The 13,436-nt window shown below is 36.7% G+C and overlaps 1 protein-coding gene across 1 annotated transcript in view; it reads right to left on the bottom strand.

Moving 5' to 3' along the window:
• Positions 1-13,436, bottom strand: part of ABCA12 (ATP binding cassette subfamily A member 12) — a 308,829-nt gene that overhangs the window by 80,835 nt on the left and 214,558 nt on the right. Inside the window, exons 13-19 of the mRNA XM_050751315.1 lie at positions 10,828-11,084; positions 10,624-10,736; positions 8,984-9,108; positions 5,398-5,571; positions 1,890-2,054; positions 1,363-1,573; positions 256-395 (exon numbers count right to left, since the gene is read on the bottom strand). Of these exons, the coding sequence (XP_050607272.1) occupies positions 256-395; positions 1,363-1,573; positions 1,890-2,054; positions 5,398-5,571; positions 8,984-9,108; positions 10,624-10,736; positions 10,828-11,084 (1,185 nt within the window). The remainder of the gene's footprint in view (positions 1-255; positions 396-1,362; positions 1,574-1,889; positions 2,055-5,397; positions 5,572-8,983; positions 9,109-10,623; positions 10,737-10,827; positions 11,085-13,436) is intronic.

Genomic DNA, 13,436 nt, shown 5'->3' with positions numbered 1-13,436 from the left:
AGGTCTTGCTTCAACTAACCTCATTCTCAAATGTTAACATGGTTCATTTCTCTTCAAAGTGCTCCCACCCAATCTATACTGCTTGCACATATCCAGGGCAGAAGTTGAGAATTTTACTAACAGTTTCAGAAAGCCAAGGATAATAGTAATAGTGGGTAAGATATAAAGAAATGAGTCAGCTAAAGTAGATTTGGAAGTTGACTACTTTAAAAAATCTTAATACTCAAAATAGAAACTGAGTTATAATGGTCAAACCTTTTCCATTATTGCCTTTGTGACTGGGTTATATGGTGCATACAAAATTCTTCCCAACAACATAGGTTTCAAGAATGCCCAAATCACAGGTCCAGCGGGCATGTTAATGATGTCTTTATAAAGGGAGAAGCAAAATGGCGCTGGAAGGAAAAAGTGAAATAAAACCATTTAATAGATGTACTTCAAATCTATTTCCTCACAGCAAATTGACACAGATTATTCTTAACACACACAAAAATACACGCCCTAGTACTTCCTATATTATTAACAGATGTGAGGCATCTGGTGTCAAAGTAAGAGAGCATAGTAACAAAACTTTTTTAGGTGAGAAAGTTTAACCCAATAAGCAAGCCCAGAATAAGTGATGGCATTTTGCCAAGAGGAGATAGAAAATGTGAAAGCCACGTTTCAGAATGCCTAACAGATCCATTTCACCAACATTTACTTTTTTAAAAAAATACACAAAACCAACCACTGGGATAGTACCAGATACATAAGAGCTGTTCAATAAATGTTTGGTGAATGAATAAAAAGATGAATAAATGAATCCAATTGCTATACTAGACACTCATATATTATTTGAATGAGCTCACTCATCACATTTTGCATCTCCAAGTTTATAGATCAAGTAAATGGTTTTGATGTGCCACTAAACATTTATGGTTCTGCTGCAGTCATGCAACTCTACCATGTGTGATAAAAATTCTAATTCTAGAAAGTTAGGAAAAAAATATCAACCCTAACAGATTTAAGGCAAGTTTTTATATTGTCTAGAAGGCTCAATGTTGACTGACAAAATCTAAGTGTAGTATTGTAGTTAAGATGACAGTCTTTGTAGCAGAGTACCTGGGTTCAAATGACAGCTCAGGCACTTCCAAGTTGAGCGAAACTGGCCATTTTACTTACCCTCCTTGTAGTTCATTTTCCTGTACTAAGATTAGTTAATGTATATAACATTCTTGACATGTGGTAAGTGCTGTATAATTATTTTCTATTTTTATTCTTGGGGAAAATTAATACTTCATTTATCATACAAAACTAAGACAGAATAGACAATATTCTTATTGTCAAAGAACAATTGCCATGCTTATTTTAAAGTATACTCACTGGTTTTTATGGGAATTCCATATTTTGAAGCAATTTGCTCTTTACTTAATTTATAAGTCAAAAAATCCTTGGTGTGGTTGCCTTTTGGCCTCTGGGAAGAGGGCAGCATGGCAGTTAAATATTCAGTGGTAATTCCTTGGGAACATAGTGCTTGGGAGATGGTGCTAAATGATCCTTGGGGTGTGTTCATTCGGTTGCTTCTGTACATCGCCTGTGAGACAAAAATCCACGATTTATTGGCACTATGTAAGCTTTAGATGCTATTTGAAACAACAGAGAAAGAGAACCTGATAATACTTAGAGTATCCTTACAGTTTCCATAATTCCTTTTATACGTGTATCCCAAATGTAAATGAAGAACAATAAACTTCACTAATAAAAATGGCAAAAATTTTTGCTAGGTAGAAGAGTTTTCTTGTAGGTGGTTTTTTTTTTCAATGTACTACGATTGAAGCTGAATGTATTATAACTACTCAATATGACAGAAGGCATTTTTCAATAAGAACATTACTGGGTGACTTTTCTACCTGTGTTAATGGAACACTTCTGGGCAGATGCATTTGTTTCAGGGATCTCATTTTGTCTAGCAGCGGATGTGTGCCAGAGGCCATCTGATTGAGAATCTCTCTTAGTCTTATGAAGAGCTCCATCATCTTTTCTACTGGCTTTTGATCTTTCCTCGGGAAAAACACCTAACATAAACAGAATAAAAAGAATTGCTTTATGTGGAAAAATGGAACGCTCATGCATTGTTGGTAAGGTTGTAAGAAGGTACAGCCACTTTGGAAAACATTTTTGAAGTTTATTAAATAGTTAAATGTAAATTTACCACTCAACCTGACAATTCCATTCCTGGGCGTTTATTTAAGAGAAGTGAAAACATGTCCACACAAAGATTTGTATGTGAATGTTTATAGCAGCATTATTTATGATAGCCAAAAAGGGAAAACAATCCAGGTGAGTGGACAAAGTATATATTCTTAAGATGGAATACTATTTGGCAATGAAAGGAAATGAAATACTGACACATACACAACATGTATGAAACTAAAAACAAATTATATTAAGTGAATGAATCCAGGCAAAAAGAACACATATTTCATGATTCAATTTATATGTAATATCTTTTTAAAAAGGCAAATCTACAGAAACAGAAAATAGATTAGAAGTTGCCTGGGCTAGAGATTGAAATGAGAGGTAACTGCAAATAGACATGAGGTTTCTTTTGGAGGTAATGGAAATGTCCTAAAAGTAGATTGTGGTAATAGTTGCACAATTCTGTATATTTACTAAAAAAAAAATCATTGAGTTAATCACTTAAAATCAGTGATTTTATGGTATATAAATAATACCTCAATAAAGTTGCAAAAATAGATGATTTTATAAGTCATAAAGGCAAATGTCAATTACATATTTCTTCATGTATACTGTTGCTCAAAAATAATAAAATATGCACCTAAAATTAAAATAAAACTGTCAAAAGGCTTATATGATTTATCAGGCTAAGTTGTTTTAATCCCATAATGCTTATGTGCTACAGGAAGAAACATTGAAAATGTTTTCAAATTTTAATGTAATTTTTGTATCCTCTTATTTCATTTATTCAGGAACATGAATTGAGTGCCTGCTGTGTTCCCAGCACTGGGTGAAGTGATGGCTATGCAGTGGTGGTCAGGCTGGCACCATCTCGGTACTCAGGGAACTTTGATCTATTAGGAGGAACAGATACCAAACAAGCCAATGAACCAAAGGCTGGGGCATATGAGAAGGTAGGGAGTGTTTAGCTAGGAAATCAAAGGAGACCTTCCAAAGCAAAATCTCAAAGAATGAGAAAGAACATACCATTGAAAGAACAAGAAGAGGAAGGGCATAGGCAGAGGGGCAAAGCTGTCTGAGGTCCACGAGGAGAGAAAACTCTTGATATTTCCAAGGAAGTCAAAGACCAAGATTATGAGCACAAGATTCAGCTGGAGAAGTAGTTTTGTGTCCATATCTCCCACACTGCACAGCTCTCAGTCATGAAGATATGGTTACCTCAGTAGCAGAGCTCCTAATTCCAAACATATTTTAAAAATTAGAACCAACCTTGGTTTCTATTTTCTACTGCAGTTCTGCCAAAATTCTAGGCTTTCCCACACTAATGTGAAATAAATTGGCATGCCCATGTTTAATGGCTAGACTCAACAGCAAATATTTTGTTGGATATCTGCTCTGTGGAGGCACTATAAAATTAGAGTTAAAATTTTAGGTGGAGTAATAATAATTTGATGTCATATGTATTATAGGTTATAGTTTATGTAAAATAAACCATTGGTTGAGTTAATGGGTATTTGCTGCATTTCCCTACGGGCCAGGCACTGTTCTTTGCATTTAAAATATTTCAGTGAACAAACAGGCCCCTGTGGAACGAACATACTAGTGGGGGAAGACAGAACACACATTTTAAAAATGGGCCGAGCACGGTGACTCATGCCTGTAATCCCAGCACTTTGAGAGGCCAAGGTGGGAGGATCACTTGAGGTCAGGAGATCAAGACCAGACTGGCCAACATGGTACAATCCCGTCCCTACTAAAAAGGCAAAAATTAGCCGGGTGTGGTAGCACACATCTGTAATCCCAGCTACTCAGGAGACTGAGGCACAAGAATCGCCTGAACCCAGGAGGCAGAAGCTGCAGTGAGCTAAGATGGCACCACTGCACTCCAGTCTGGGTGACAGAGAGACTCCGTCTCAAAAAAAAAAAGTTTAAAAATGAAAATGTAATAAAAGATATAGTTGGCTGGAAGTAAAACAGAAACCAGAATAGGAAAAGGGGACTTGAGAGCACTGTAGGTAGCATTGGTTGCATTTTAAATAGGGTGGTCAGGGTAGACCTTACTGAGAACGTCCATGTTAAGCAAAGGCAAAAAAAAAAAAAAAAAAAAAATTGCCTTGCAAATCATGTGAAGGGTTGTCTCTGGAGTTGTGCCACACAGCAACCCTGGAGCCAGGGTCCAGAAAGTAGCCAAGTAGGAAATGAGATTTTAGTGATGAGGAATCATAGTGCAGATCATGAGACCCTTGTAAAATTTGGGGGTTTACTTGAATCAAATGGAGATCCACTGGAAAGTTTTGAGCAGAAGGGCGATATAATGAGACTTTAAGTTTTAAAAGGATCACTCAGGCTGCTTGCAAGGTGGTAGGGATGGGGGTAGAGGGTAGGTGTGGAAGCAAGGGATATGGTTAGGAGACCACTGCAGAAATATAGGTGTGAGACGATAGTAACTCTGAACAGGATTACTTATAACTAGTCCAAAATATTTTTTATCCCTTTGGCTATGTCTCAAAAATATGTCAGCTATTTCCATTCGGTTGTGTTTACTACAGAGAAGGACAATTCTTCAGTGTTTTTAAAAACTTGTAAATATTTTTGACCCAGGTTAAATTTGGGTGAACATAGGTGCTTAATTTTCCTATGTTTATATTTTTCTTTCAGTTATTTAGTAAATAGGTACTCATAGAGCATCTGCATATTGCAAGATGAAGTCAATGCTGATTTTACTAAGCTCTAATAATGACCATTTGTTTTTCCTTCAGGGTATATAATGGTGGCCTCTATCTAAGTTGATAAAGGAAACATGAAATTTTTTTAGAATGCCATTTTTAATCAAGAAAACACTTTTTACTAATCTTTTTTAACCCTACCAACTTCATGTCTGTTCATTGTTAAAAAAAAAATAATTGCAACATTTGCATTTTACATTTTTGAAATACAACATTTGTATTTCACAGTAACAGTACGTATTAAATTTAATTATTGGTCTCTGATACACAAACTGAGAATTAGTAAGGCAATAATATTAGTTTCCACATCTATAAAACCTGCAGAATTGCAATAAATGATCTCTAAGATTGCATTTAGCTTTAAAATAATGCAGTAATTCCAAAAGCTGAAAAAATAGATCTCATCCTTCATACTATCAGAGAACATACATGTGTAATTAAATAATTTTATATAAACCATGAATATAAACATATTTAACCAATAGCAACTTGCCTTGTATGTGAAGTTGTAAACGTTTAAGTAGTGCAGAAGAGTGAGTCCGATGAGGTAAGACTGCCAGGATCTCTCTGAAAGAGACAGGTTGCAAAATTCCTTCATTGCATCTTCCAGTTTGAGATTGGTAATATTAGCATCACAGGAATGCAGCCAGAACACCTGAGAAATAATCTGCAAGTGGAGGAAGAAAAATATTTCAGCTGTGAATCATTCGAGAGTCAACTGTTCATTTTATGAGGTTTTTTGTATACTCTAAATTTTAAACTATAACAAAAAGTCCTCAAGGATCAAACAACTTTTAATCTAAAGCAATAATTACTATTAATAAAACAATAGATAATTAATGGTTCACTTAAGAAATAAGATGGGAGGCCGGGCGCGGTGGCTCACACCTGTAATCCCAGCACTTTGGGAAGCTGAGGTGGGTGGATCACGAGTTCAGGAATTCGAGACCAGCATGGCCAACATGGTGAAACCCCATCTCTACTAAAGATAGAATAAATTAGCCGGGCGTGGTGGCGGGCACCTGTAATCCCAGCTACTCAGGAGGCTGAGGCAGGAGAATCGCTTGAATCCTGGAGGTGGAGGTTGCAATGAGCTAAGATTGCGTCATTGCACTCCAGCCTGGGAGACAGGGTGAGACTCTGCCTCAAAAATAAAAGAAAGAAGATGGGAAAAAAGAGACAGGGAGACATTCAGGATGACTCCCAGATTTCTTGCCTGAACAGCTGGGTGAATGATGGTACCAAGAAAGGTAAGTGATTTGGAGTAAGTCTGGGGAAAACATTAGTTTAAGATTTTGCTCCCTATAAAATCTTACTCTTAATAAATTCAAATTGCATTTAATTTTTGTAATCATTCAAAGTTATAATCTTAGGCAATACACTTTGTGGGTCCAGAGATGTAAAGCAAAGAAAAAGAGCTCCAGACCATATAATCATGTGAATCACCCATCTTGAACAGTAATGCTCCTGTAGATAGTGAGGTATGACTGCACAAAATAAGATGTCATCTTCATTGCCACCAAGTTGAAAAAAAAGAGAAAAGCGTATAACATTCAAGGCCACAGGAACTTTTCACTCTTTCCTCTTGAAAGTAAGAAGAATGTACACTCTCCTTTTACATGTTTTATTTACTAAAATGAACCTGCTCTATGGAAGCCAAAAACGTGATTGCTGAAATTATATCTTAGGATCAAACAATCAAAAGGTAAGATTAAAGGGAAAAGATCAATGAATATTATTTACTAGTACAGTAAAGGCAAAGCTGTTTTAATTTTTGTATGGGGGAACCAATTAAAATGACAAGAGATAGCTGCAACATTTTTTAAGAGGAACCTTAAAGGCTTTTTAGAAACTTTATCCAATATTGGAAAATAACTGGGCTGTGCTTAGAAATGACACACTCTGTCACACGTAAGGTTTGAATGGATGAGGCCTTAAGCTCTTCAGCTCTTTTGAAAAATTTCCATGACACTTCCGGACGATTGACTTGGAAAAAGAATAAAAGATAAGACATTTTGAGGGGAAAACCCTATTACCGAAATATGAAGAAATGACATTATTCATTTTCACATCAAAAAATGTTTACTACAACCACAAACTTAGCCTTAGTTCCCTTGACCACATCTATTGTATATGCTATGTCTTGCTGTGGGACTTTTAAAAAGTAAAAATGAGTATCCTTTCTATTTTAGTTACAAGCAATAGTAAGTACTCTCCACATATTTTTCCCCAATTAGGTTACTGAAGTTTGACTTTGGTAGCATTTGAGTAGGTACAAATTCACCTCAGACAATGTGATTGCAACAGTGAATATAATTCTTTAGTGATGGCATCCATTGATTAAGGAAGCCATCTGGGGGTAAGGAAAAGGAAAGAACAAAGGGGACATGGGAAGGAGAAGGAAAAATAAAGAAAAAAGGGACACATAGTGATAATATTCTTGCTTCAGAATTTTTCTTCTATCTTAAGAATTAGGCCTCCAGCATCACGCTACCTGACTTAAACTATACTACAAGGCTACGGTAACCAAAACAGCATGGTACTGGTACCAAAACAGAGATATAGACCAATGGAACAGAACAGAGCCCTCAGAAATAATACCACACATCTACAACCATCTGATCTTTGACAAACACGGCAAAAACAGGAAATGAGGAAAGGATTCCCTATTTAATAAATGGTGCTGGGAAAACTGGCTAGCCACATGTAGAAAGCTGAAACTGGATCCCTTCCTTACACCTTATACAAAAATTAATTCAAGATGGACTAGAGACTTAACTGTTAGACCTAAAACCATAAAAACCCTAGAAGAAAACCTAGGCAATACCGTTCAGGACATAGGCATGGGCAAGGACTTCATATCTAAAACACCAAAAGCAACGGCAACAAAAGCCAAAATTGACAAATGGGATCTAATTAAACTAAAGAGCTTCTGCACAGCAAAAGAAACTACCATGAGAGTGAACAGGCAACCTACAGAATGGGAGAAAATTTTTACAATCTACTCATCTGACAAAGGGCTAATATCCAGAATCTACAAAGAACTCAAACAAATTTACAAGAAAAAAAACAAACAACCCCATCAAAAAGTGGGTGAACAATATGAACAGACACTTCTCAAAAGTAGACATTTATGCAGCCAACAGACACATGAAAAAGTGCTCATCATCACTCGCCATCAGAGAAATGCAAATCAAAACCACAATGAGATACCATCTCACACCAGTTAGAATGGTGATCATTAAAAAGTCAGGAAATAACAGGTGCTGGAGAGGATGTGGAGAAATAGGAACACTTTTATACTGTTGATGGGACTGTAAACTAGTTCAACCATTGTGGAAGACAGTGTGGCAATTCCTCAAGGATCTAGAACTACAAATACCATTTGACCCAGCCATCCCATTACTGGATATATACCCAAAGAATTATAAATTATGCTGCTATATGCTGCTATAAAGACACATGCACACGTATGTTTATTGTGGCACTATTCACAATAGCAAAGACTTGGAACCAACCCAAATGTCCATCAATGATAGACTGGATTAAGAAAATGTGGCACATATATACCATGGAATACTATATAGCCATAAAAAAGGATGAGTTCGTGTCCTTTGTAGGGACATGGATGAAGCTGGAAACCATCATTCTCAGCAAACTATTGCAAGGGCAAAAAACCAAACACTGCATGTTCTCACTTATAGGTGAGTATTGAACAATGAGAACACCTGGACACAGGAAGGGGAACGTCACACACCTGGGCCTGTCGTGGGGTCAGGGGATGGGGGAGGGATAGCATTAGGAGATATACCTAATGTAAATGACGAGTTAATGGGTGCAGCACACCAACATGGCACATGTATACATATGTAACAAACCTGCACGTTGTGCACATGTACCCTAGAACTTAATGTATGAAGAAAAAAAAAGAATTAGGCCTCCAGGTTTATCACTTACATAGAAAATTCCCCAGCTTAGCATGCAGCTTCTCAGTGTTTAACTGGTAAGCACTCAACAAATGCTAAATGCTATTTAAATTTCTAAGAACTGCATGTAAGTACAAACACATGACACCTCACCTCAGCTCTGTTATCGGGGATGGGAATGGCCAGCAACTTGTCAATACTCCTGTTGGACATTCCTGTTGTTCTCCTTAGATCTTCTTTCAGCTCTTCGACATTTTTAAACATTTCTATTAACTGACCTGCAAGAAGAAAAATGTAAAAAGAAAACACATGTTGGTTTGTCAGGTCACTCTTTTTAGTATGACTAACACAGAGAAACCTTCTAGACTAAAACATACATGCCTTCTCAGGGGCAGATGTCTCCCAGTTTTTGCAGACTTTGCATATTTAGGATCTATTTCTATCTGATTTAGATTTGTTCTTATTATGATATCATAAACCCAAGGTAACAGATTGCTCTGTGTTATAAATTTTCCTTAGGTATCTACAACTCAAGGTTGATTTAAGGAAAATATGCTTTCCTCACAGATTTTGATCACATAATGCACTAAGTAAATATCTCTCCATTTGATTTAAAATATCACACAGGTTCAATATGTTTTTTATTCTGGGATCACGTAATATTGTCAATTTGGACAAAGTCTGATAAATCCACACATAATGCCACAGAGCATTTTTCTTTAACTACAGTCACACTACAATTATAAAGGGTTTTTACAATCATTATCTCACTTTTAAATAGAATGTGTTTAACTTCAAACTCTTTTAGGGGAGTGATTATAATTCTTTCATTTCTGGGTCATTTATGGCACAATAAACAATATTTTGCTTTTAGCAGATTGTAATAATCATCCTGCAAATGCCTTTCCATTTCTTTTAAGAATCCTTCATGCAGGCCGGGCGCGGTGGCTCAAGCCTGTAATCCCAGCACTTTGGGAGGCCGAGACGGGCGGATCACGAGGTCAGGAGATCGAGACCATCCTGGCGAACACGGTGAAACCCCGTCTCTACTAAAAAAATACAAAAAAAAAACTAGCCGGGCGAGTTGGTGGGCGCCTGTAGTCCCAGCTACTTGGGAGGCTGAGGCAGGAGAATGGCGTGAACCCGGGAGGCGGAGCTTGCAGTGAGCTGAGATCTGGCCACTGCTCCCCAGCCTGGGTGACAGAGTGAGACTCCATCTCAAAAAAAAAAAAAAAAAAAAGAATCCTTCATGCAAATATACCTTTTTGAACCTAGTGCCATTCCAATTTTGTGGCTGCCCATTGTCCAAAATTCTGAATGCCTTTCAGTATTGAGGAATTATGCAAAGAAGAAACATATTGCATGATACATCATGTTTGGAATACTAATAGAAAGTTCTGAATTGAGATTTCTGTAGACAGCAGTACATCCTTTTGGTTTTTTTCCATCAGATTATTTTCACAGAAGAAAGTAAATTTCATCATTGCCCTTGCAGCTGACTATCGGATGCACGTTAATATATCAGAGAAACAAAAGGTGAATGGTCTAACTAGTTAAACTTTTGAAGATCTTTTTGCTGTGAAATCAAATTTCCCTGTTTCATTCTCTGCTAGCTTTCTGTGTGTTTACTTTAGACAAGTAACCACATTTGAATGCTTGAGGTTTCTTATGTGTAAGGGCAGATAGCAAAGCGAGTTTGGTTGGGAACTTCAAAAAAAACCTTTCTTAAACTGCAGCGTGAGAATCACATGCATTCTAATAAGACAAGATTTAAAATGTGGATGGGGAAACACCTGGCTTTTCAGAAGCATCTGCACTGTTATTGACATGCAGCATGACTTCTACGATCGGTATTAACTGAGTGATATTTTCCATGTAATTCATTTGCAGTGCCTGTTCTAGAAACCTGAAACAAAACAGAAAAGAAGAAATTCAACTAGGTATATCAATATTTTGAAAGAGATTTCACCACTGAATAAGACAATGGAAAAACTTACTGATCCATATTTAAATTAATTTTGCTTGGATTCCCAGTCAGCAAATCTCTCACTTTTTCAGATATGAGATTGTCATGGTACAGTAAGCTGGCTGCTATTTCGGTGCCCAGCTCTGCTGCTTCGAGGAGTTGCAGATCAAACTCACTGTCTTCACACAGGCTCCCAAAGCTCATATCAGAGAGCTGGCATGACTTCTCTATCAAACTGAAAGTTTCAGATTCACAAAGAAGTTCGGTCAAGTTTCGAAGTTGAGACAGCTTTCCAGAAAGGGAAAAGAGTGGGAAATAGATTAGTTACATTTTTCTACATATATAGTAGTGGATAATAAGTAACCACAATCGATTTCCTTTAAGAAAAACATTCTGCATATGTATTTGGTTAGTTGGCATTTGGCGTTAGTTTTATTATGAAGTACTACTCTCTGTCATTTGAGTTTATTATTCCTGTAAGAACTTGATAAAACTTTTGGGCCTATTAGAACTGTCTTTCTCTGTGGAGTCACAGGTTTAAAAAAATGTAGTTTAGTTTTATCCAGCTTCACTCACAAATACTTTGACTAATTTTATATTTTGACTTATATTTTAAATCATATGTAAGGGCAGATAAAAAGCAGGTTTGTTTTGGAACTTCTAAAAAGCATTTCTTTGTCACACCCATTAAGATGGCTACTATTAAAAAAAAAAACAGAAAATAACAAGTGTTAGAGAAGATGTGGAGAAATTATAACCCTTGTGCACTGTTGGTGGTAATGTACACACACACACACACACACACACACACACACACACACACAGAGTGGTATATTATTAAACCTTAAAAAGGAAACAAATCCTGACACAGACTGCAGCATGAATGAACCTTGAGTATACTATGCTAAGTAAAATAAGCCAATCTCAAGAAATGAAAGGTGAATGGTCTAATAATGTATGATTCCACTTGTATGACAAAGTACCTAGAGTAGTCAAATACACAGGGGTAGAAGCAAAATGTGGGCTGTTAAGGGCTGGGGAAGTAGAGGATGAAAAGTTGTTTAGTGAATATGGAGTTTCAGTTTACAAAATGAAATGAGTTCCGGAGATTAATTGCACAACAATGTGAATGTACTTAACACAACTGCACTGTATAGTTAAAAATGGTTAAGATAGTAAATGTTATGTTTATTTTACCATAATTCTTATTTTTATTTTTATTTTTTGAGACACGGTCTCACTCTGTCACCCAGGCTGGAGTACACTGGCACGATCACAGCTCACTGCAACCTTGACCTCCAGGCTCAGGTGATCCTCCCACCTTAGCCTCTCAAATAAGTAGCTAAGACTACAGGCATATACCTGCACTCCTGGCTAATTTCTTGTATTTTTTTTTGTGGAAACAATGGAGTACATTGGCATGATCACGGCTCCCTGCAACCTCAACCTCTGTGCTCAGGTGATCCTCTCACCTTGGCCTCTCAAGTAAGTAGCTGGGACTATAGGCATATACCTGCACTCCTGGCTAATTTTTGGTAGAAATGGGGTTCCACCACATTGCCCTGGCTATTCTCTCTCCCATGCTGAAGCCATCTGCTGGCCTCAGCCTCCCTGAGTGCTGGAATTACAGATGTGAGCCACTGTGGCCAGTCAACAATTTTTAAAGGTTAACAAAAAATTTTAAAAGTCTTTCTTGAACCGCAGCATGAAGATCACATTCATTCTAATAAGATTGTATTTAAACTAAGAACAAGAAGACGCCTGATTTTTTGGAAGACTCTGCACCGCTATCGACCGTATCTTCTTCCCTCTTAGGTATTGTAGGATACTGGGTGCTTTTGTCTTTAAAAGGGCTTAAAAATCCCACACTCAGAGGAAAAAAAGGAAAATGAAAATCAAATTATTTCCTATCCTGTCAATGATATTCCTCTTACTATCAGTTCACTATGTTCTATGTGTTCTGAGGATATATTCCATGCCCTACAACCTGGGGAAAAAATAATGTATGCCTCTGGGAAAGCAAATTCTTTTGTGCTTGGAAGCTACCCTAGAGCTGTTTCTTTTAAGTAGGGAAATAAGTTGGAACAAAATCCTAAGAAGCAAATATATGTGTCATTCATTGCAGCTCAGTTTCCAATCAGAAGTTACAGTTTGACCGAAATGAAGTATTTTATGGTACCGGCAAATGTTTGGGAATATTTATTTCTATATTATCAAATAAGAAAGGCACAATGAGCAGTAATGAGCAGTTTATAACTACACGTAGGTTATAGCAATTAAATGTTGGTCATCTTAGATAGTAAATATCATTGGTCTATTTTCCATTGTACTTAATATTATAATTGACCTCTGAGTTCGAACTATTCAAAAATGGGTTTATATGTACAAAAATTCTACTTACTAGTGCTATCACTATGAGAAATTTTCCATTCTGGAATAGACCCAATCACTGTACCACCTATAACTGCATTTGCCACTCTAGTCTTTCTTTTGATTTTCCAATTACTAGATATGATTAAACCTGTAATAAATGGAGTGAAGCTTCTATACTACATTCTCCAGTGACTTGTTTTTGGTAATTTATTAAATAAAAAGATAAATTCTGTTGGGCTAATATATTTGTTTAAATTGAGCTTTGAG

The sequence above is a fragment of the Macaca thibetana genome, chromosome 12, assembly GCF_024542745.1.
Source record: "Macaca thibetana thibetana isolate TM-01 chromosome 12, ASM2454274v1, whole genome shotgun sequence".
Taxonomy (NCBI): Eukaryota; Metazoa; Chordata; class Mammalia; order Primates; family Cercopithecidae; genus Macaca; species Macaca thibetana.
This window is presented reverse-complemented; position numbering and strand designations above follow the sequence as displayed.